This window comes from Daktulosphaira vitifoliae, unplaced genomic scaffold (genome assembly GCF_025091365.1).
Source record: "Daktulosphaira vitifoliae isolate Bord-2020 unplaced genomic scaffold, ASM2509136v1 Scaffold_1, whole genome shotgun sequence".
Taxonomy (NCBI): Eukaryota; Metazoa; Arthropoda; class Insecta; order Hemiptera; family Phylloxeridae; genus Daktulosphaira; species Daktulosphaira vitifoliae.
This window is the reverse complement of record NW_026099572.1, coordinates 30,310,262-30,332,414: the sequence shown is the minus strand read 5'-3', so window position 1 is coordinate 30,332,414 and position 22,153 is coordinate 30,310,262. Positions and strand designations below refer to the sequence as shown.

The 22,153-nt window shown below is 26.1% G+C and overlaps 1 protein-coding gene and 1 long non-coding RNA gene across 2 annotated transcripts in view; one reads left to right on the top strand and one right to left on the bottom strand.

The window, feature by feature from the left end:
• The first annotated feature begins 186 nt into the window (after positions 1 to 186).
• The window catches only part of LOC126894050 (uncharacterized), a 24,475-nt gene continuing 2,508 nt past the window's right edge, over positions 187 to 22,153 (top strand). Inside the window, exons 1-2 of the long non-coding RNA XR_007701301.1 lie at positions 187 to 465; positions 563 to 710. This is a non-coding gene — a long non-coding RNA (uncharacterized LOC126894050). The remainder of the gene's footprint in view (positions 466 to 562; positions 711 to 22,153) is intronic.
• Positions 10,713 to 16,996, bottom strand: LOC126894037 (uncharacterized). The gene is made up of 2 exons (XM_050664677.1): positions 16,059 to 16,996; positions 10,713 to 11,650 (listed from the first exon to the last, which is right to left on the bottom strand). The coding sequence occupies exons 1-2, from the start codon at positions 16,940 to 16,942 to the stop codon at positions 10,849 to 10,851; spliced, it is 1,686 nt and encodes a 561-aa protein (XP_050520634.1). The 5' UTR covers positions 16,943 to 16,996; the 3' UTR covers positions 10,713 to 10,848.

The following is a 22,153-nucleotide window of genomic DNA, read 5'->3' as shown; positions in this document are numbered from 1 at the left end:
TTTTTTAAAAACAATTGATTACAAGATATTAGTATTATAAAAATTTAAAAAATCTTCAGAGAAATTATTTAAACACTCAGTGAGCTTGTATATTATTTCAGAATTTTTATTTGGTACCAAATATATTTTTTAACTTTATTTTTTTAACAGCGAATTTTTCAATAAAACAATAGATAATATATTAATTAAATACGATTAATATAGGTTATCATATCATAAAAGGTTATAACCTAATTGAATATATTTGTACTCAAAATTTATAAATAAAACTATTCAATGAACATTCATTCATTCGTTTTAATATTTAATGCCCTTTGGTTCTTAAAAAAAAATCAAGATGTGCATTGCAACTCCTTTCGAAATAATTATAAGAATTACATAATTAATACACTAAATCATATACGTGGACAAAATGGATGGAAGTCAATGCAAAGTCTAAAAATTAAACAGGACGATAGTACAATTGTAAGTATAAATGAATCTTTGAATCCAAAAACAAACCTAAATGATTTATATCAGAATAATAATGTTATTGATACTGAAATTAAAATTGATTTGATAGCAGTTTACAAAGCAGAACATTTTAATGAAAGAGACCCTAACTTTGTCTATATTACATGCAGTAAATTAAATTCGTTCTATAAAAAAACTATCCAAAATTGTTACAAAAACTTAGGATTTGATCAATTACTCAATCCCGATAAATCCGAGTAAGTTTTAAATTTTTCAAGAGTATTTTCAAACCAAAATTTAAATTATATTTAAGTTGAACATTATCGAAATTGGAATGGTTTTATAACTCAGGTTAATATTAAAGGATTATTTTTAATTGTATTTGCATGGTTTTAATGTATATCATGTAATAAACAAAAAAAAGAAAAGAGAAGTAAATGAATAAATTAGAGAATAGATAGAAAGAGGCAAAGAGAATGAGCGAGTTGAAGATGGTAAGAATGGAGTCGTTCTCGGGGTCGAACTTTATTTATTTATTAAATAATAAAATATCCCTACCTCATTTATTCCTATTTTTTTTGTTTATTACGTGATTTTTTTTAGAAGTAAGACATGCAAATAAATATTCGCACTTACCTTTATTTCCTTTAGTAATTGATTGAGTTGGTTTTATGGTAATTTCTTCTTACNTTGAGTTGGTTTTATGGTGATTTCTTCTTTCAGTGTTAACTGTCGTTTATACTGTCTTGCGTTTATTTCGATAAATTAGTATCTCTGTGTATATAAGACTTAAAAAAGGGGATTCTCTACAATGGGACCTGCGTCTATTATAATTTTGTCACTTTCTTTTATTTTAAATTCCTTTTATATTATACTATGTTTTTACTAATAATATTTTCGATGAATTCCCTACAGTCGATATCGATATTTTTAAAATTTACTCTGAACTAGCCAAAATATAATTATAAGAATACGTCTATCTATATTCAAAATATAATTAACAAGACTGTGGTGGCCCAGCGTTTCTCAGCGTAAAGCCTTGGCTGGCGCGGACACAGTTACCTCGTTAATATATTTAAAATATTATTTCAATACACCTTTTACTATCCTTTACGTCAACTGCCTACACGTTACCGAAAGGTAATTGGCATAGTCCTTTATGGCTGGCGGGGACACACGCAGAGAATATTTCCAAGGTGTAGTTTCCTATCTTACGGACTATATATTTTATGATGAACTTTACCCGGACTACTAGCTCTAGAACTGACTTGTCGACAGATATAGCGCACTTCAAAAATACTCTTTTTATAAGTTTAGTACTACTCTGTACCTCAACTGCCTACACGTTACCGAAAGGTAATTGGCATAGTCCCTTAAGGCTGGCGGGTACACAGGCATAAAGTACTACTACTAAAACTAGTTAATTCTAATCACAAATTATGCTTCTTCATTTAGTTCGGCACATTTAAGGCTGTTCATAAATGTAGGGCACAATAAGCTTTATTATGAATATACGATAATGTATAAGGCTATTATGCCTGTATAAATAAAATTACGCTTCTTCACTCTTTTCGGCACATTTGAGGCTGTCCAGAAATGAAGGGCACAATAATATTTAAAATTCTTATATATTACAAACTATGTCTAAATAAATAAAATTACGCTTCTTCACTCTTTTCGGCACATTTGAGGCTGTCCAGAAATGAAGGGCATAATAATATTTAAAACCTTTATATAAAAATAGATATAATGTCTATTTGTCGTGAGAACATTAGGTGATAATAAAATAAATAAAAACTTGTTCCTGTGTAAAATATTAATAAATCATCTAAGACAATGTTCACCACTTAGGATGATACATATAAAAAAAACTAAGTCACAGGGACAAAATATTTACTTATACTGACGCAGATTCCATGTAAGAGAATATTTTAGAGGGTAGTCGTTGCAATCGCTGCCGCAGAAAATCGTCAAAAGAAGTTGAGAGAAGTCCAAAAGAAGAGAGCAGAGTCGCAGCAAGAGCAGCAGCGTCCCTTTTTACGAGAAAAATGGCTTTTTATACGCCGGATGAAGTAAGCCAGCGATCTCTATTGAAATTCCTAAGATGTTAGATCATTATTTGTGATTGGTTAATTGTGATAGAAACCCTGCCGTGGGCGTAGTTAATGAATTGTAGGGGACTGGTTTGAAACATGTGTTGATAAATAGTTATTTTTATTACCCTAAAAGGGAAACATTCCTTAGATGATTTTTGGCTTTATTCATATATATGTGATATTTAGTACATGTGTTAATAATTATACTACAATCACTAGTATAAAAGTTATATTCAATTGAAAACCAACATTTTTTTCTCCAATAAATACACGTCCTCTCTAAAAAATTTTATTTAAATAAAAATAAAAAAACAGTAGCACAGTGGGGTTACGATACAGTATGGACGTGGCATAGTTGGGACAAGTATTGATGATATCTGACAGTGATTAATACCACTATCATAAGAAACGCTTCAATGCAAATCTGTTGATAGTGTTTAATTTTAAGAAATTGGTAGATTATTTCAAAAACAACAATAACTCTTATTCCCTTAATTTTATCCCGATTAGTTATTTGATTTATAATTATTATATATGAATTAATAATAATTTTAGTAATTAAATTTAGTATGAAATTTATATTCAATAATTTAATATTGTAATTTTTACGGAAATATTATAAAAATAATAAAGTAGTAGAATATTTCTTTACTTTTAACGCGTATAAAAATTTAAAGGGATTGATGCAATACTTTTTAATAAAAAATATTTGTTACTTATGAATAAATACACTAAACCACAAGGAACTTTCATCAGAAACAAAAATATACTTTTCTAAATCAACTTTTCGCGACGTTTTAAAATATGCAATTAAACTTTTTCTATTACTTCTAAGTTTTAATATAATTACTTATTATTAAAAAATAAGTATTAACATATAAAAAATAATAATTAAGAACAAAAAAAAATTGTTTTAAATTAATACTGATTTTGATTATTTGTATGTTAAAAATAAGGAAAATGACATATTTAACCTATTTTTTTAATAGTTTAAAGTTGATTTTTGTGAAAGTTTATAATAAAAAAAAAAATGAATTTATTCTACCATAACTTTTAGCTTAATTGGCAAGTTTGAAATTGTCATCATTAAATAAAAATTTTTATGAGAATTAAAAAAATTGAAGCGTTAAGATTAATATGCAGTTAGGTTGTTTTATAATTACTATTTATAGTAAATTTATCAGAAAAGCTCACTAGTTTTTTGTATTTTTATCGTTATAGATAACTGAAATAGAAATAATAGTAACCATTTCCTAGTAACTTTTGGGGTTTAAAAAGATTCTACAATTGAAATATTCAAAAGTTAATTAATTTAAATAATTTACTTTAACTAAATGAATGAATCAAAACAAAGTTGTTAAAAATTTACTCAATTGAGCGTATCATAAAATTTGATTTTAATTGAAAAAATCAATTGTTAATTCAGGAGAAAAAACAATCAATTTTTTTAGAAATGATTTATATAGCAACATGTTACAAAAAAATTTGTAATATTATAGTCTAGTAGTAGCACACACAAATAGAGTAAAAAACATTATTAAATTACAAAGTAAAATGATTAAATTTTGTAGTTGAAACCTATCATATGAAACTTAATTCGTCAATAAATACTTTGAAAACATTAGAAATGAATGATTTTAATTGTCTTTATGAAGAACATGGAATAACTAACTGTTTAATTGATAAATTGAAATTTTTTTTCAATTTTCGAGGGTTGGAAGTCTGGAGGAAATCAAGCGATTTCTGAAATTTTGCATCACTCTGACCAGCATTTCTTGCAGTTTTCGTCAAATTTCCAGACGGATGGTGTCCTGCAGTTCTCGTAGGTTCCTTGGATGATATTGGAAGACTTGAGCTTTGATATAACCCCACAGAAAGAAGTCGCAAGCTGTCAAGTCCAGGGAGCGTGCAGGCCATGGAATATCACCTCTCAGGGAGATCACTCGTCAGGGGAACATTTCCCTCAAGAGTTGCCATGATGCTCGAGATGTGTGGGCTGTAGCACCATCCTGTTGAAACCAGGTATTCTGCACATTAAGGTCTACAAGATCTGGAGCGAAAAAATTCTGAATCATCGCATGTCTGCATGCAGAACGTGTAGGCGACTTGTACCACTGAGCGTCTGAATATCTCGATATTTTCGGGTGTCCGACCTGTCCGTGGCCGTCCACCTCCTCTCTTAATAACAGATCTAGTTTCTCTAAAGTTTTTTACTCAAAAAATAATTGATTTTCGGTCCGGGACTCGTTGATTACGAGGAATTTGAAATCTGATACGGAACGCACGTTGCGTAGCAATGACAGACTCATTTTCGCGGATGTACACTTTCAAAAGCGCATTGTGCGTCAGTCCACATGATGGTTCAGACTAAATCCGTTTTAAGATAAAACTTTACTGCAACACCGCCGGGCTTTACGAGATCGTATTGAAAATAGGGAGACAATTATGCCGCACTCTGTGTAATATTTATGAAAATCTGTATACTTCCCTTGTCAGGTATTTTAGAAAAAAAAAAATACAAAACTCAAAATTTTTTCACAAAAATAGCATACTGTAGTCATTTTCACCATGAAAAAATGTCAAGAGATCAATTTTTTTTTTCAAAATAAAGAAAATTACATTAGCTTTAATTTAAGGTATATATAAAAGTATCAATCTTTTCGGAACATTTTTAAAAGTTAAGTTGAAAAAGTTAATTTTTTGTAAAAAATTTTTTGGGGTATTTCCGCCTTTTACAGGGAACGAGGGAATTTTTTTTCAAATTTTGAGGTAAATGTCTTTGACTAGATACGATTTGTGATCTTTTGACATATTTTTCATCAACATCGGTCCAGTGAGACCTGAAATTGAGCGTTCACAGACACAAAAAAAAAACACTTCATAATAAAATTAATTCCTTCTCATCTTCGCATTGAAGCTAAAATCACCACGCAAATCCATTATAAATATATTTATATCTTGATTAAAATAAAGTATGTAGAATGAAAAAGGATATAAATATTATTTCACATAAAAAAATTGTGTTAATCCATACACTTTTCAATAAGTTAAAGCATTATAAAGTAAAAAATGTAAAAAATAAAATCCAGAATTTTCACACAAAAATAGCATATGGTAAACATTTTCATCGTGAAGACAAATTAAAGTTCAAAATTTTTTTTTTAGCTTTAATTTAAGATATATATAATATATATATACAGGGTGATTCATTAAGGATAAGACACTCATTTTCTCGGTAACTATTGAAAATTTTTAATTTTTGGTAAGGAAAATATTTTTTGATTCAAAGACTGAATTCCGGATTATTTATTACTGACTGAGACAGCAATGTCATAAAAATCCAATTAACTTAGTCACGGATTGTTTATTATCAATTATGATTATCAATAGATATACTTTCTGTATTGTCAGTTAGTGTATTTATAAACTCATAAAAATGTGCCTTACTATCATTGATAATAACAATGCTGTGTACCTGCTAATATCGATGTCATAAAAAATCAATTAGCTACCTGTATTTGTAATCCCTTGTGTATTATACCTATATATTAACTCAAAAATTTGAAACTTTAAATGATTATATCTAATAAACGAATTAAATTATATTAAAAATTCAAATGTCATTTACTATTAAATTAAAAACTCAAACATTTTATTAAATTAAAAATATGTGTTACCATTTAAAAAAACAAAGTTGACCCCCTTCCAAGGCATAAGGGATGAACTTAAAAAGTATTACATAGTTAAAAATTCAAGAATAATGTGTAATTAAAGATAATAAAAAAAAAAAATGTTTAAATTATTATTATTCTGCAAGTAATTGAGTGGGTTATGATAAAAAAATCACCCTGTATAAGTGTAATAATTTTGTAGTCTACAATATAATTTAGTTTCTTATTTAGTGTAGATATATTTAACTTAGATTGTGTGCTTGTTTTATTACAAATATTACTATTATTATAAATATTACACTTAAGATAGATAATGTTAAATTTTGTAGTAATTTTCTGCTTATTTAGTGTATAATTTTTTTAGAGATTTATATTTTTTTCTTCTTGTTTTTCCTTGCTTTAACCCCAACTACTTGGGGTCGGCCACCCTTATCCTAAACTTCCACTTGACACAATCACCTACGCTTTCTACGCTTACATCAGTCATCCTCATATCACATTTAATAACATCCCTCCATCTCTTTTTTTGTCTTCATTTACTTCTGCTTCTTTCAACATTCATTTCTATAACTGTTCTCACAGTTTCCGATTCCTCTCTCCTCATTACATGACAAAACCATCTAAGTCTATTTTGTCTCTAGTCATTCCAGTCTCCCATCTAAGCATTTTCATCTCTGTTACACTCATTCTCTGCTCTACTTTCTTATCAACCACCCAACACTCTGAACCGCACATCGTAGCTGGTCTCTTTACAGTCTTATAGAACTTATCTTTGAGCCTCATTGGAATTTTTTTATCGCATAACACACTAGGTGCTTCTTTCCACTTCAACCACCCGCACTTAATCCTATGTCTTACATCCTCGTCAATACCACCGCTCTTTTTCCTCTCTATATTCTCCTATTAATACTTTATCGTCAGCTAACAACATGCATTATAGTTTAATAATGATATAGTCTTTAATTTATTACTAATACTAAGAAAATAGATTATTTATAAGCTGTACTTTTAAATATTACTTTTAAGATATATTAAAATAAATGTTGTATTAAATATTTTAAATATATATTGAAATACTTTTTTTTTTTTTTACTAACATATTTATTCTTAAGTATATACTATAAGCTATCATATGATTATATTTTATTTTATATAAAATTTGTAAAATTAAATAAGATATTATGATAGTTTAACAATGATGTAGTCTTTATTTTATTACTAACACTTAGAATATAGATTATAAATATAATTCTGGAAATTTGCTCTTTTTAACATAATCCACTTAAGATAGATTATAGTAAATTTCATATTAATTTTATTAATATTTAATTAACAAATCTCTATTTCTAATAGTAACTTGCATTGCCGGTAGCTTTCCAGGTATATATTCTTCAGTTAGAAATATAAAAATTTGTATTTGTTATAATTAATTTATATTTTGTGTAAAACTAAATTAGATTGTAACATCTTGTGTTAATCACTCTTAGTCCATAATTTCCAACCATCTATGATTCTCATGCTTTGCCCACACTAGTATTAAAATCTCTGAGGTTTATAAAATTTTCCTCTCCTTTAATTGTGTTTATCAAATTGCTAAGCTCATCATGCATTTTTTCTTCATCTTCATCCGTTTCATCTGTAGTAGGCATATACACTTGTATAACCATTCTGTCCTTTGGCTTATTATCTGTCTTTGCTAGGATTCCCGTGGTTTTTATATTAAATTTCAAAAATTCAATTAGATTTTATGATAGATTAATAATGATGTAGTCTTTAATTTTTTACTAACACTTAGAAAATCGATTATTTATAAGCTTTACTTTTTAAGTACTACTTTTAAGATAGATTATAATAAATATTGTGGTAATTTTTTTATATATGGAGATAATGTTTTTTTGTTTTACTAACATTAGTAGTATTAACCAGTTACTTTAAGTAATCTATAGTTCATATTTATATATAAATTTAATTTTATATAAAATTTCTAAAATTAAATGAGACATTATTATAGTTTAACAATGATGTAGTCTTTATTTTTATACTAACACTTAGAAAATAGATTATAAATATAATTCTATAAATTTGCTCTTTTTAATAATGCATATTTTCCTAACATTATTTTAGAGCTTTTTATATTACATTATGTTCACAAGATCGATAATCGTAGATAATCGTTTCACTGTGCCGTGACCCCACTTAACTAGGTTTTTTTTAATTTTATAATGCTATAACTTTTTGAAAAATGTATGGATCAATGTGTATGTTTAAATGCTTTTTATATACATCTTTTGACCGATTTTTTTAAAATATTGGACCATATTTCTTTAAATAACGAGCGTTAAAACTTTAAATACGTGAATAGAAACTAGACTTTTTTCAACTTAAATATTTAAAATGTACTGGAAATATTGCACTATTATAAATACATTAAATTGAAGCTTTTCAAATTGAAGTAATATACTTCAATTTAAAATTTTTTTTTTTTTAAACATGCTATTTTTGTGTTAAAATTCTCGGTTTTGGATTTTATTTTATATTAATATTTATTATTTTAATTTATATTAATATACCTGACAAGGGAAGTTCACTGATTTTCATAAATGTAATATAAATCTAATAGACATAGTATAGAAAGATAAAATTTTTAAAATTTTTTTCATCATTTAAGTCGAGAAATATAAATTTGAATTTTGAACTAGATTAAATTGCCATTTTATCTAAGAAATGTGCTGTACGGTTGCTGTGTCGGTAACACTAGTGTCTTTCACGCCTGATATATATCAAACTCCAAATGGGATTAAATTTTTTTCTAAATTCTTTTTGAGTTAGAAAAAAGTTTTCAACTCGCTTGATTTTTATATCATTTAAGTTCAATATCTTCAATGAATATCATAAACATAATGTATTGCATCATGCACTTTAATTTTTAAATATGTTTGTCATAGAAGTAACAAAATAAACTACTGTAAAAATTACAATATTAAATTATTAAATATTAATTGCATACAATATTTACATGTTATAATAAATATTTATTCATAAATCATTCTTTTAAATCTAAAAACTAAAATCAGAATTGTAGGAAATAAAAGTTGATGTTTCTTTTGGAATAGTCCACCAATTTTTTAAAATTAAACACTGTACAGATTTGGTTTGAAGCGTTTTTTTATAAAAGTGATTTTAATCACTGTCAGATATCATCTATACTGGATCCAACTATCCCACGTCCATACTGTGCCGTTGCTATACTGTGCTACCGTTTTTTTAAGGCAAAATATATATTTATATAGCTTATAAAATAGAAAAATGTACTAGGAATCCAAAAAAAAAAAAATTATACCGACGACCTATTTTCTATGCGTAAATGGCAATCGAAGTAGAACAAATATATGAGTTAATTTTGCTTTTGGAAAAACCAGTTTCATAAAATTAAACACTATCTACAGTTTTGCATCGAAAAGTTTCTTATGATATAGATTTCGTTCACTGTCAGATGTCATCAATACTTGTCCCACTGTCACATCCATACTGTGATACGATCCCATTGTGCTACCGTTTTGTGTAGAATATTTTTGGTAAAAATACTAATAACACGCTGAGTGACCAATAATAAATGTTTTAAAAATCTCAAATTTTCATCAAAATGCCTATTTTAATGTGTATAATAAAGTTAACATGGATTTTATTAAAATTTCGAAGATCGACTTTTTTTGATCGACCCCATTATTCATTGATAAATATTAGATGCAAAATATTGGGCATATTACGACACATTTGCTCAATTATTCTCTATAGAGAGTGAGAGTCACGAAGTTCGTACGCCGCATAATTTTTGTAACTTCAAAATGTCTCCATTAGATGATCAATTATTAGGTTTTGCGCAGTTATAACGTACAAAACTATTGATGAGGTAACGCAATACAAATGTGTTGTTCTATATGGAGAAGTAATATCAATAATACACCATGATATCCAATTATTTTAGTTTAACCTAATCTAGCTTGCGTTTAAAAAAAATAATATAATTATAAGAATGGTTATAACATTTTATGTTATTATTTTAATAACATGAAATCAATGTCATTATTTTAAAAGGATTTATTTCTTTTTAATTTAAATGTTTTATATTATTAAAATATGGCGTTATTCCCTCAATTTTCAAAGTCATTTTTCTCGACTTAGAAGGGAATTGGCAAAAAATTAAAAATGCCTTTTATTTTGTATTCAGTACAGATTAGATTTATATAAATTTTATGAAAATCGATGACCCCATCATCGTGACTTCCCCTTGTCAGTTATATTTTAAAAAGTTTTGATTTTGTACCTAAAATATATTTTTTATTTTAAAACATTTATCCATTCAGGCTATGCTAAATTGTTAAATAATTTGATTTGATCTGTTTATTTTGGTTCAATCTATTTATATTTATTAATAATCTACTTATCGATTTCAGATTTTGTAATAATAATACACATATATTATTCCAGTAATTAAACAAGTTTGTTGTATCATTTATTTATATTAAATCAATCAAAAAATAATAATTAGTCAATTCATATATTTAAAAAAGTAACAGATAAATGAAAATTTTCTAACAAACTATTTAAAACAATTAAAAAAAATGAGATTATTGTTTAGGTATTTTATTAAAACCTAAATTCTCATAATTTTCTTTGTTAATTTTCTCCATAAACTCACTGAAAATTTCATATATGACTTGATAATTATTAAAACAACCCGATACAGTATCAATGCTGATTAATTTTTCAATCATTTTCATAAAACCATACAAATCAGAATATCTTTCAAAAACACAATAAGTCTTAGAAAAACATATTGTTTCCATTACTTTAATGAATAATTCTTTTTGGGTAAATATGTTTATGTCATCGAGAAATTCTGTTGCTTCATAATAATTATATTCTTGACTAATGAATTCACTTGACGATTGATATTTTCTTCTCATGTCAAAAATAAAATTTCTAAACAATTCTATTTGTAACTCTATACGTGATACGGCATTGCGATTTAGTTGACGAATTGCCATATATCTTAGTGTTTTCAAAGCAAAAAGCATATTTTTAAACATTCCATCAGATTTTAGTATAATATTAAAAATTGTTATTGCACAGCTATTTTTATTATTAAATTGACAAAATTTGATTATTTTATTTAACATATCATTAAAGAACTCAAATATTTCAATATAGCGACACCTTAAAATTTGTGTAGTATAAACTCGTATGAATTTATAATTTTCTAAACTCACTGGAACAATTAATTCATCAAAACGTTTTCTTTTCCAATTAGTCATTTTATTTTTTATAGCTATATGTTTCCAAAATTTCCAGTCATCATGAGATATTAAAGTTTTAATTAATTTTATACCATCTTTAGTCTTATACACGTCACTTGTACAATGTATAAATCTGAAAGTAAAACAAATTCTAGTAATACTCTAGTAAAAAATGATTTATCTTAATACATTTAGTACATTTTGAAGTTTTATTATTTAAAAATATAACAATTTATATAAGAATGAAAAGGATTATTACAAACCATATTTTTTATTTGTAATCATTCCTTTAGATTTTGTGTACAGAATGATCTATTTACTATAATCGATTCAATTACTGGTAGATTACAAATCATTTTGAAATTTTTATTTTGGTTAAAGAGTGCTTGAAAGGTTACAAATATTAAAAAAAAATCAAACTAATGGGCCGCAATGAAAAATTTGTAACTTTCATGGCGCATTGAAAAGAAAGGGTAGCCAACCCACTGGGCGTGATACTGTATTGTCGGACCACAGTAGGATTTAAAAATAATTTAAATATTGTAAATTAAAAGCAATTTAAGATAAAAAAAAAGAAATATAAAAGTAATAAAGATTAAATTTGATGTCCGTTAAGTCGTTTATAGTTGATGTATACCAAAACCTCATGACAAACGTCACATAACCATATAGATGAAGGATGACCTTATACAAGGCCGTTGCCCGTACCCCATAAACTAGGGGAGTTAATTTTTGAAAGGAAAAAAAAAAGAAAAATATGATGGTTAAGTTAAATTAAGGGGAATTTATTATGTAAAAAAAAAAAAAAAATTAAGTTAATACGAGGTAAAAAACCGGACGGTAAAAAAACCTCATCTACAAATTAAAGGGGAGCAGAGAGAAAGAAAAAAAACAGATATTAATAAAAAAAATAATAACACCTACACTTTTATTATTAGAGAATACGATGAACGTCTTCGTGTTTGTAGGGACACCTACAAAAAAATGTAATATAAAAAACTCGCCACGTGTGCCTATGACACGGCGCATTAATAATAATAAAAAAAAACAAATTCTGGCTCAAACATTAAATAATAAATTATACAATACCAGCCTCGAAGGGCTGCAGAAAATGGAGGCAGGATTAGCCGACGCCATTAAACGAAAAATTTACATATTACAAATTTAGCGGCCACTCACGATAAAAAAATATAAATATAAAAAAAACAATTTGTTGTAACGCACATAACTTAAAAAAAAAACATCCCTATGGAAGAAAATTAGTGTATCAGTTCCGACAATGGCTAATTTCCGACAAAACGTCCGGCGTTTGACCCGGCGGTCCGTTGGCGACAACTTGGCTAGCCTTTAGAGTAGAGGTCAAAAAAAAAAAAAATTAAATACCCAGTGACGGAAATTACTAAGAGTAATTTGAATCATAAGGCGACAATGTATGCGGTGAGCAGTGCAAATGACGTTCAAGATAGGAAAGGAGCGGGGTGAGTGTACACACAAATGCCGTCCAGGAACCGGTCTGAAGTAGTACACAGCTGATTATCTCGCACGCGCACAAACAAATCACAACACCTTCTCATGATTATTTAACTGAAAAACGCCGTCGCAGTACGCATTCGGCTCAACACAAATATATATATATATACAAATAGACAAAAAAATAATCATATACTTTTTGTGATGTTACATTCTCTCAAATTTTTAGTTAAATAATATTTTTTAAGTTTGTTTCTCATAAGATTATAAGAGTATGAACTCTGTTTTAGCTTCAATACAAAACTGAGAAGGTATCAATTTTACTATGATGTTTGTTCTACTTATGTCTGTTGTCACTTTCTCTCAGTTCTCACCAAACTGATTTATTTCAACGATATTCTAAAAGATCACGTATCGTATCTAGTTATTGCCATTGCCATTAAAATTTTTCAAAAATTCTTTCTTTCCCTTTAAATGGAGGAAATCTCAAAAAAATGTGATATTTTTAAAAAATGAACATACAATTATTATTAATTTCTTATGTTTCTTATAATTTTAAAATGTTAAACAATATTTTAGCTCAATTTGCAAGTTTAGAATTGATCTCATAATTCGTCCTACCGTTTGAAAATTCTCTGCACCACTTTCTCAAATTTTTAATTGATTTACAGGTCGATCCATAAGAGTTACACAATTTTCTACGTATTATTGCAAGAAGTTCACACTGAGAATGGATAGTGATGTTACCACTAAGTAATATTATAACATTTTGCCAGTTTACACAAATTTAAAAATGAATTTTTCAATAGGGCAAGATCCTCATTAATTATATTGTTTTTATTTTTAAACATTTCTATTGTCTCCCTCATATTAAGTTTTTTGTAATTATCTACGTATTTAATTAGTTTTATGGTTTTAATGGAGTGATTTTGTGTCAATAAATGTTCAAACAACCAAGATTTATGAATTTCTTGATTTTTAATGTTTTTTATATGCTCTTTAAACCTGACCTCTATATTTCTTTTTGTATGTCCTACATAATATTTATTACAATTTTCACACTGTATTTTATAAATGCCCGATATGAATCCCCCTTCTTCTACTTTATCTTTAGGATTACCTAATAAAACTATTAAATTATTACTTTTAAATGTTACTAAAGTAATACCAAAATTCTTACAAATTCAAGTTAGTCCATTTGAGATGTCCGCATAATATAAAATGGGTTTATATAATTACTTTTTGTTCCGCCAATCAGGTTATAGTACTAGCTGTCCTCCTTTTTTTATTTCACTTTTGTGTTCGGACTAATTTTGAATTTACGTTTCTTTATACCCATTAAATCTAATTATTTCTGTTATAACCCCTAGTTCTTTATCAAAATCTATTTTTATATTAATTAATATGTATACCATATTGCTAAAAGTTGCCATTTTGTGTTGCCAGCTATGAGCTGCTCAGAATTAATCTTAACGTGTGTGTTTTTCTGATAAATTTCAAAATTTAGTTCCCCTCTACCCTTTTTACTAATAAATCCAAAAAAGACAATTTTTCCTCCTTCTTCTGTTCGTATATGATTTTAATCGATGAGTAAAAAGAATTTAAATGTTGTTTGAAGACCTCTGTATTAAAATCTTTGTTAATTATTGCAAAAAATAATCTACACACCTAACCCAAATTTTTGGGAAAATGTTGAAAAGCCACTGATAATACTATATGATAGATCATTTCAAGTTTAAAGAGAACAGATAAGATTTTCACACTCAAACTCAATAGAGGAAAAAAGAATGTTTAAATGTACAGAGTACCATTTTCATACAAATTGATATTCATATCTACAGTTTCTATCTCACAAGTTGTTCTATATCAAAAGTGCTAGACTAAATACTAGCATCAACATCATTACCTACAAACACCATATACAGAATAGTAGAAAATATAACAAATAAAACCACCAGAAGAGGAATAATAATCAAAATGCCAGTCAGATTTAGTGACTGTAGGTAACATTGTCACTGAAGAGAGAGTATTTATTTCGTTGTGTATAATGAATCTATGAGATCTTAGTCTACCAGATAGAGTAAATATTTAAAAAAATTTTAAAATAAAGTTTATTTTAAAGAGGTAAATTTAATTAGTACTCCTATTTTTTCTTCAATTAGGTATCTTGTCATTCGAAAGCCAATAGATTCTATTATACAATTCATTTGTAAAATGAAAATTACGATTTGTATTTAAGTGATTTATTGATCTTAACAATACTATTATTAAAAATTCGTATAAAATTTTCTTTATGTCAATATTGTCAATAATGTCAATATTAATCTTGCAAGTTGAGCTAAATCGAACTTTTACACCGATTATTTTTAACATATTAATAATCAAAATAAATAATAATTTGAGAAAAAATTTTATTTTATTCTTAATATTTTTTTTATGAGGAAATAATCGTTTTTTTTAATTAATAATAATCTTAAAAATTAGAAGCGAAAAAAAAATTGCAGATTTTAAATCAGCGCGTAAAATTGGGTTAGAAAAGTATATTTTTAACTTAAATAAAATTTCTTGCAGATCAGTGTATTTATTCATAATTAAAAAAAATTTTTTTTTTTAATTTTAGATTAAGCCTTTCAATTGAATTGTTAATATATATTTTTATTCTAATATTATACTTTTGAATCTAATAACTTTTAATCAGGATATTATTAAAGAAATAGCAGTTGATGTTGCTTTTGGAATAGTTCACAAATTTCTTAAAATTAATCACTATCTACAGATGTCCATTGAAGCGTTTCTCATGATAGTGATTTTAATCACTATCAGAAATCATCTATATTTATATCAACTATGCCACGTCCATACTGTGGCATGACCTCTCTGTGCTACCATTTATTTAAATAAAAATATAGTTTAAATTTTTTTAAATAAGAAATTTGCAAACATTTCTTTAGATAACTTAAAGTTGTGTTAGTATGAAACTTAAATGTATATCTAATTCAATTTCTTATAAACAATAGAAATAAATTTTAGTATAAATATTTCTTTTTTTTTGAATAATTAAAAAATCTTACTCGAATGTATTAGTTCCTAGGAGTTGTTCAAATCCAAGACTTGAAAAATGATTTTTAGATATTACAGCTAAGTATGCACTGAGGTCATTATAAATATTTTTGACATAATCGTTGGAATCATCTACTAATTTATCCATTTGTTCTATATTATATACAGTTATTAAATTAGTTGAAATTGGACTTTCATAATGTGAACCACAAACTTTTCTAATTTTGTAAAGTTTAAGTATAATGTGTTCAACATTTTTGTGAAAATTCATCATTTCTTCAAAAATATTTGAATAATGGAGTGTATTGAATTCGATGGTATTGACATTATATTGTTCAACTACCTTAGATAAATGACTGCAAAACAATTGAATTTCACTTTCAATACATTTTGAATTATTTAATGATAAGCTTATTATTCTTAAATCTATTTGGTTAATGTACTTTGCTGCATTTAAAAAATTTGCAAATATATTTACCAAATTCTTAAAAATATCGAATATTCCATTTATACAATAATCAAATTGTTCCATGTTACTTTTTATTTTTTTCGCTGGACATTTATCTAAAACCATTCCTAACATTACATTAAAATTTTCCATGACAATAGTGTATTCACAATTTAATATATTAGTTATGCATTCGAGTTTTTCTAAATAATTATAATCATTCACAGATTCTTTAATTATACAATAATTGTTAATTATATAACCACGTTTTTGAAATTGTATGTGTCCCATTGCATCCCATCCAGATTGTTTACAAATGTGATTTAAAGATTTAATAATATAATCTTTAAAATTTTCACTGATGTTTGTTTGATGACTTGACACTGTTAAGGCTTTAGACAAATACCAAATAATAATTAACATAAATAAAATAAATTTCTTAATCATTTTAATGTATAAAATATTTATAAGAATATAATAATTTTTTATAGTGCAATTTAGTATTTTATTAGAAAACTATTTTAAAATTTGCTTTTAGATAAATTAATATTTATATGTTTCTAAAATTATTCAACACTATTTTAAATCATGTCATATCATCATTAATCAAACATGATATCGATTTGGATTTATCGGATGTACTATAAATTGATACGCAAAAGTGAAGTATTAAATTTAATAAAAACGGTATTTTCTAGAAATAGATCGTTCCATAATTCAAAGATATAGTTCCCATTCATACAATGAATTAATTTTCGGCTATTTTTTTATCAAGAATTTAAATATCAGTCTTACGATTTAGTCAACTGTTTTCTAATTTTTATTTATTTGTGGTTATCTTCTTGATTTAAAAAAGATGGTTCCTTAAATTTTCAAAGATAAATATATCATTTCAAATATTGTAGAATTTTTGAAACTATTGTTATTTTTTATCACATACTGTTTATATGATATTCATTGAAAAAACTTGTATAAACTTAATTAAAATTATTACACGTGATTGTATTTTACAGTTTTATACTATATTTTTAGTTTTAATTTTCATAAAAATTATTATAATTAAACAATAATTATTAAACTAAATCGATAATTTTACACAAATAAATCTATCTAATAACTGTAGCAATTAAGAATATCAATTCTGAACATTAAAAATTATTTTAAAATATTCAGTCGTTTAAAGGTCATAATGAAATTATGAGCAAGAGGTGGAATTCTAAGAGTGATTCAAATTTTAGAATTTATTTAGATTAATTTTCTAAAATAAATTATTACTATTTCGAAGTTATATACGTACACAATATAGATATTTACACTAAATTATTTAGTAAACTGTCATTAATGATATATGAATAAAATAGCATAGTATTGTATAGTTGAGTTTGATTCTTGAGTTTTTTAGTATATAACCAAAATATAAAATTTTTAAAGATATAAATGTGCAATATTTTTTTAACTTCGATGTGAAGGAATTTGTTTTTATATCAATTGCTTTTTTTTTTGTGTCTTTCCGTGAAATTTTCAACTCTCATTCAGCTGATTTTGTTTATTTTTGTGTCAAAAGAATGCAGTTATATTGATTGTTTTTTGATAAAACTACTAGAATAAAAACAAAAACATATAAAAATTAGTACAATTAAAATTACAAATACAATATTATATTGTTGAACACTATATAAATTAAATTAATATTCTAATAATAAAACAACAAAAACTTTAAACAAGCTAATTTGTAAATAAATTGCCAAAAGTGGATTACTAGAGGATTGAATTAAATTAATGGGAGAACAAGAAAAATTATTTTTTAGATAGCAAAGGATGTAGATAAGATCTTTATATGTTGTTGAATAAGGGTTAATTTTATAATTTATAAAAAACTGAGAAACAAAGATCTTCAATCTCATTTTTTACATTATTTTCAGAAACAAGGCATACAAATTATATCTCTTATCCTTTAAAGTTTTTAAATTTAATAAAATGAGAAGATTCTAATAAAAAGTCTGGTAATATTGTATTTATACAGTGTTCAATAAATTCGGATACAACAATTTTTAGAAATGCTATTGATTTTTTTAATAATTTTTTTTTTTTAGAGGCTAATTGAATAAATAAATGCATCTTTTAGTATAAAATTAAAGTTCAACCCTAATGCAAATGGGTAGAAATCTACCCTAATTTAAGAAATTTAAATGGCAACTATTACTTTTTTTAAATTTTCGGTTAGGTAATTTTTTTAAAAACAAAAATATTTTTAAATTTTAAAATTGGACGTGTTATTTTTGAGATTTTGTTGTTTAAAAACATCAATTTTGAGTTTGGAAGCACATTATGTCACAGTAAAAACTAATCAATGTGTAATTCCTCAAACACAATAATCATAAATTGCCTGATTATTGTTGCTTAGTTTATCTTAATGGTCGAATTTGAGCATGAAACGATCAATAAATATTGTTAAAGTGATATTGTACATAATAAATGGAATTATTAAATATCAATAAAAATATGATTTAGGATTGCATTTTTTCCACGTTTATAAGTAAATGTAGATTCTTATTGAAAAACATGCGTGTTATCAAATTAAATATTTGAGTCAATTATAGCTAATTGTACGTTGTTATTCGTCAAAATAATTTTAACGCGTCTTTATAATTTTGCGGCATAAAAATAAAAAGGTTCTATGTCAGATATTTTCAAATTGACATTTTAAATTTTGAATTCTTTAAAATTTTCTGTAAAAATTGACACGGTCACGGCGTTATCACCCGTTTGACACCTCACGGTCGTGACTGCTTCTTCTCAGCCACTGCACCACTGTAAACCGGACAGTTACACACACGTGTTATCGTCGTGGTGTAAAGTCCAATAAATGCCTAGTGTCGAATACCCACTGCAATAATATGTGTAGTCAGTCATCTCCATAGTAAAATGAATAAGAAGTTTACTCCATCAAATTAGTGCGCATGATATGCCTTTATATTCATTTTACTATGGTCATCTCTATGATACAATATGATTCGTCGTCCGCTTGCGAACAACTACCTACGTTTCTTTTTTGTGTACGCCACAAGTCTTCACGTTCTCGCAGTTTTAAAGGTTAACGGATACATTGTTCCATTGCAAATTTTTCTTTTTTTTGTTATTAACATCGTTAAATAAACTGCTCGACGCCACCTACTATTATTAAAAGTGTTAAAGCTTATTGTGTTCCACACACGCGAGTTTAAATACACCATTATAAAATTAATCAATTTAGGAAATTATTATTTATAATAACTATTGTACTATTGTCATGTTATGCTACATTTTTTATAGAGAGTTTTTAATTTCTGTGGTTTATATTTTTTTTAACAAACATAATATTATGAGGTTGTCGTATTAGGAAAAATACACAGGACACATATTACCGGATTAACCCCTACTTTTCTACATAAATAATTCATTATGTAATTAATTTAGTACTTGACTTAAAATGTTCATATTATTACATCCAAAGTTACTATGTTACAAATGCAATATTTATTTAATTTTTTATTTTAAAGTTCTATCTATTAAAATCAATAATATTAAAAACTAAAAAGTTTTACTTTTATAATCTTATTGCTCTGTAAGCAACATTTTGTATTCTTTTATTTTTCACAGATTGATTTTTGTTTTGATGATTAATATTTAAAAACCTAGCACAGGGGGGTCGCGGCACAGTGGTGACGTGGCATAGTTGGATCAAGTATAATGATATCTGACTGTGACTAAAATCACTATAAAAAAAAAACGCTTCGATGCAAATCTTTAGATAGTATTTACTTTTAAAATTGGTGGATTATTCCAAAAGCTACATGATCTGCTATTTCCTTATTAATATCCTGATTAAGATAAAGTATGTCGAATGAAAAAGGGATTATTAAAAAAATATTATTTCCCATAAAAAGTTGTGTTAATCCATACAACTAAAATGTAAAATAGAAAATAGAAAATTTTAACACAAAAATAGCATTCGGTAGCCATTTTCAACGTGAAGACAAAATAAAGTCCGAAATTTTTTTTTTTTAATAATAAAGTACATTACATTACCTTTAATTTAAAGTATATATATAAAAGTGTCAGACCTTCCGGAACACTTTCAAAAATTAAGTTGAAAAAGTTCTACTTTCTATATGCATTTTTCAGATTTGTACACCCCGCCCCATATATAAAGAAATAGTCTGATTTAAAAAGAAAATATGTCGATGAAAGATGTATATAAATACTACTTCTCATGAAAAAATTGTATTGATACATACATTTTTAGCTTCGATGCGAAACTGAGAAGATATTGGTTTTACTAAGATGTGTGTTTTTTTTTTTTTGTGTCTGTTACCACTTTTTCAATAAATTAACTTTTTCAACTTAACATTTGAAAGTGTTCCGGAAGGTCTGATACTTTTATATATATCTTAAATTAAAGCTAATGTAATATACTTTAATTAAAAAAAAAAATTTTGACCTCTGGTCTTGTCTTCACGGCGAAAATCGCTACCGAATGCTATTTTCGTGTGAAAATTCTCGATTTTATTTTTACATTTTTGACTTTATAATGCTATAACTTATTGAAAAGTGTATGGATCCACACAATTTTTTTCTGAGAAATAATATTTTTTAATAAACCCTTTTTCGTTTGACATACTTTATCTTAATCGAGATATTAATAAGGAACCAGCAGATCTTTTGGAATAAAACACCAATTTTTTTAAAATTTAACACTATCTAAAGATTTGCATTGAAGTGTTTTTTTTGATAGTGATTTTAATCACTGTCAGATATCATTATACTTGATCCAACTATACCACGACACCACTGTGCCGCGACCCCCCTGTGCTGGGTTTTTTTATAAACTTTGATGTCTGTTTTCACCATGTAGATAAAATAAAGTCCGAAATTTTTTTTTACTATAATAAAGTATATTACATTAGCTTTAATTTAAGATATATATAAAAGTGTCAGACTTTCCGGAACACTTTCAAAATTTAAGTTGAAAAAGTTCTATTTTCTATATGCATTTTTTAGATTTGAAGCCCCCTCGTTTATAGGGAAATCGTCCGATTTAAAAAAACAGTATGTCCAATGAAAGATGTATATAAATAATACTTTTCATGAAAAAATTGTATTGATCCATACATTTTTTAAAAATTTATAGCACTTTAAAGTAAAAAATGTAAATTATAAAATCGAGAATTTTCACACAAAAATAGCATTCGGTAGCCGTTTTCACCATGAAGACAAGTCTAGAGGTTTAATTTTTTTTGTTTGCATAATAAAGTATTTTACATTAGCTTTATTTTAAGATATATATAAAAGTGTCAGATCTTCCGGAAAATTTTCAAAAGTTAAGTTGAAAAAGTTAATTTTTTGTAAAAAAGTTGTCATATTATATCCCTCCCTTTGGGCAGGTTAAGTGTCAACTTTACAAAAAAAATATACCAAATGATAAGTATAGACATCAAGCATCTATAAAAAACAAAATTATATTTATATGTTCATTTTTGAAAAAGTTACGGCAGTTTTTAGTAAAAAAAATTGAAAAAATTTCGAAAATTAGCGAATTTTAAATTAACGTATCGTTGAAAGAAATCCGTTCGGTGAGAGCTGAGAAAAAGTGGTAACAGACACAAAAAAAAAAAAAAA

Bases quoted from the DNA above. Each gene is read 5' to 3' on its own strand.
- LOC126894037 (XM_050664677.1), bottom strand. From the start codon at position 16,942: ATGATTAAGAAATTTATTTTATTTATGTTAATTATTATTTGGTATTTG. The intron at 11,651-16,058 runs GTAAGATTTTTT...TTTTACTTTCAG, and splicing joins CTAGGAACTAATACATTCGA to ATTTATACATTGTACAAGTG.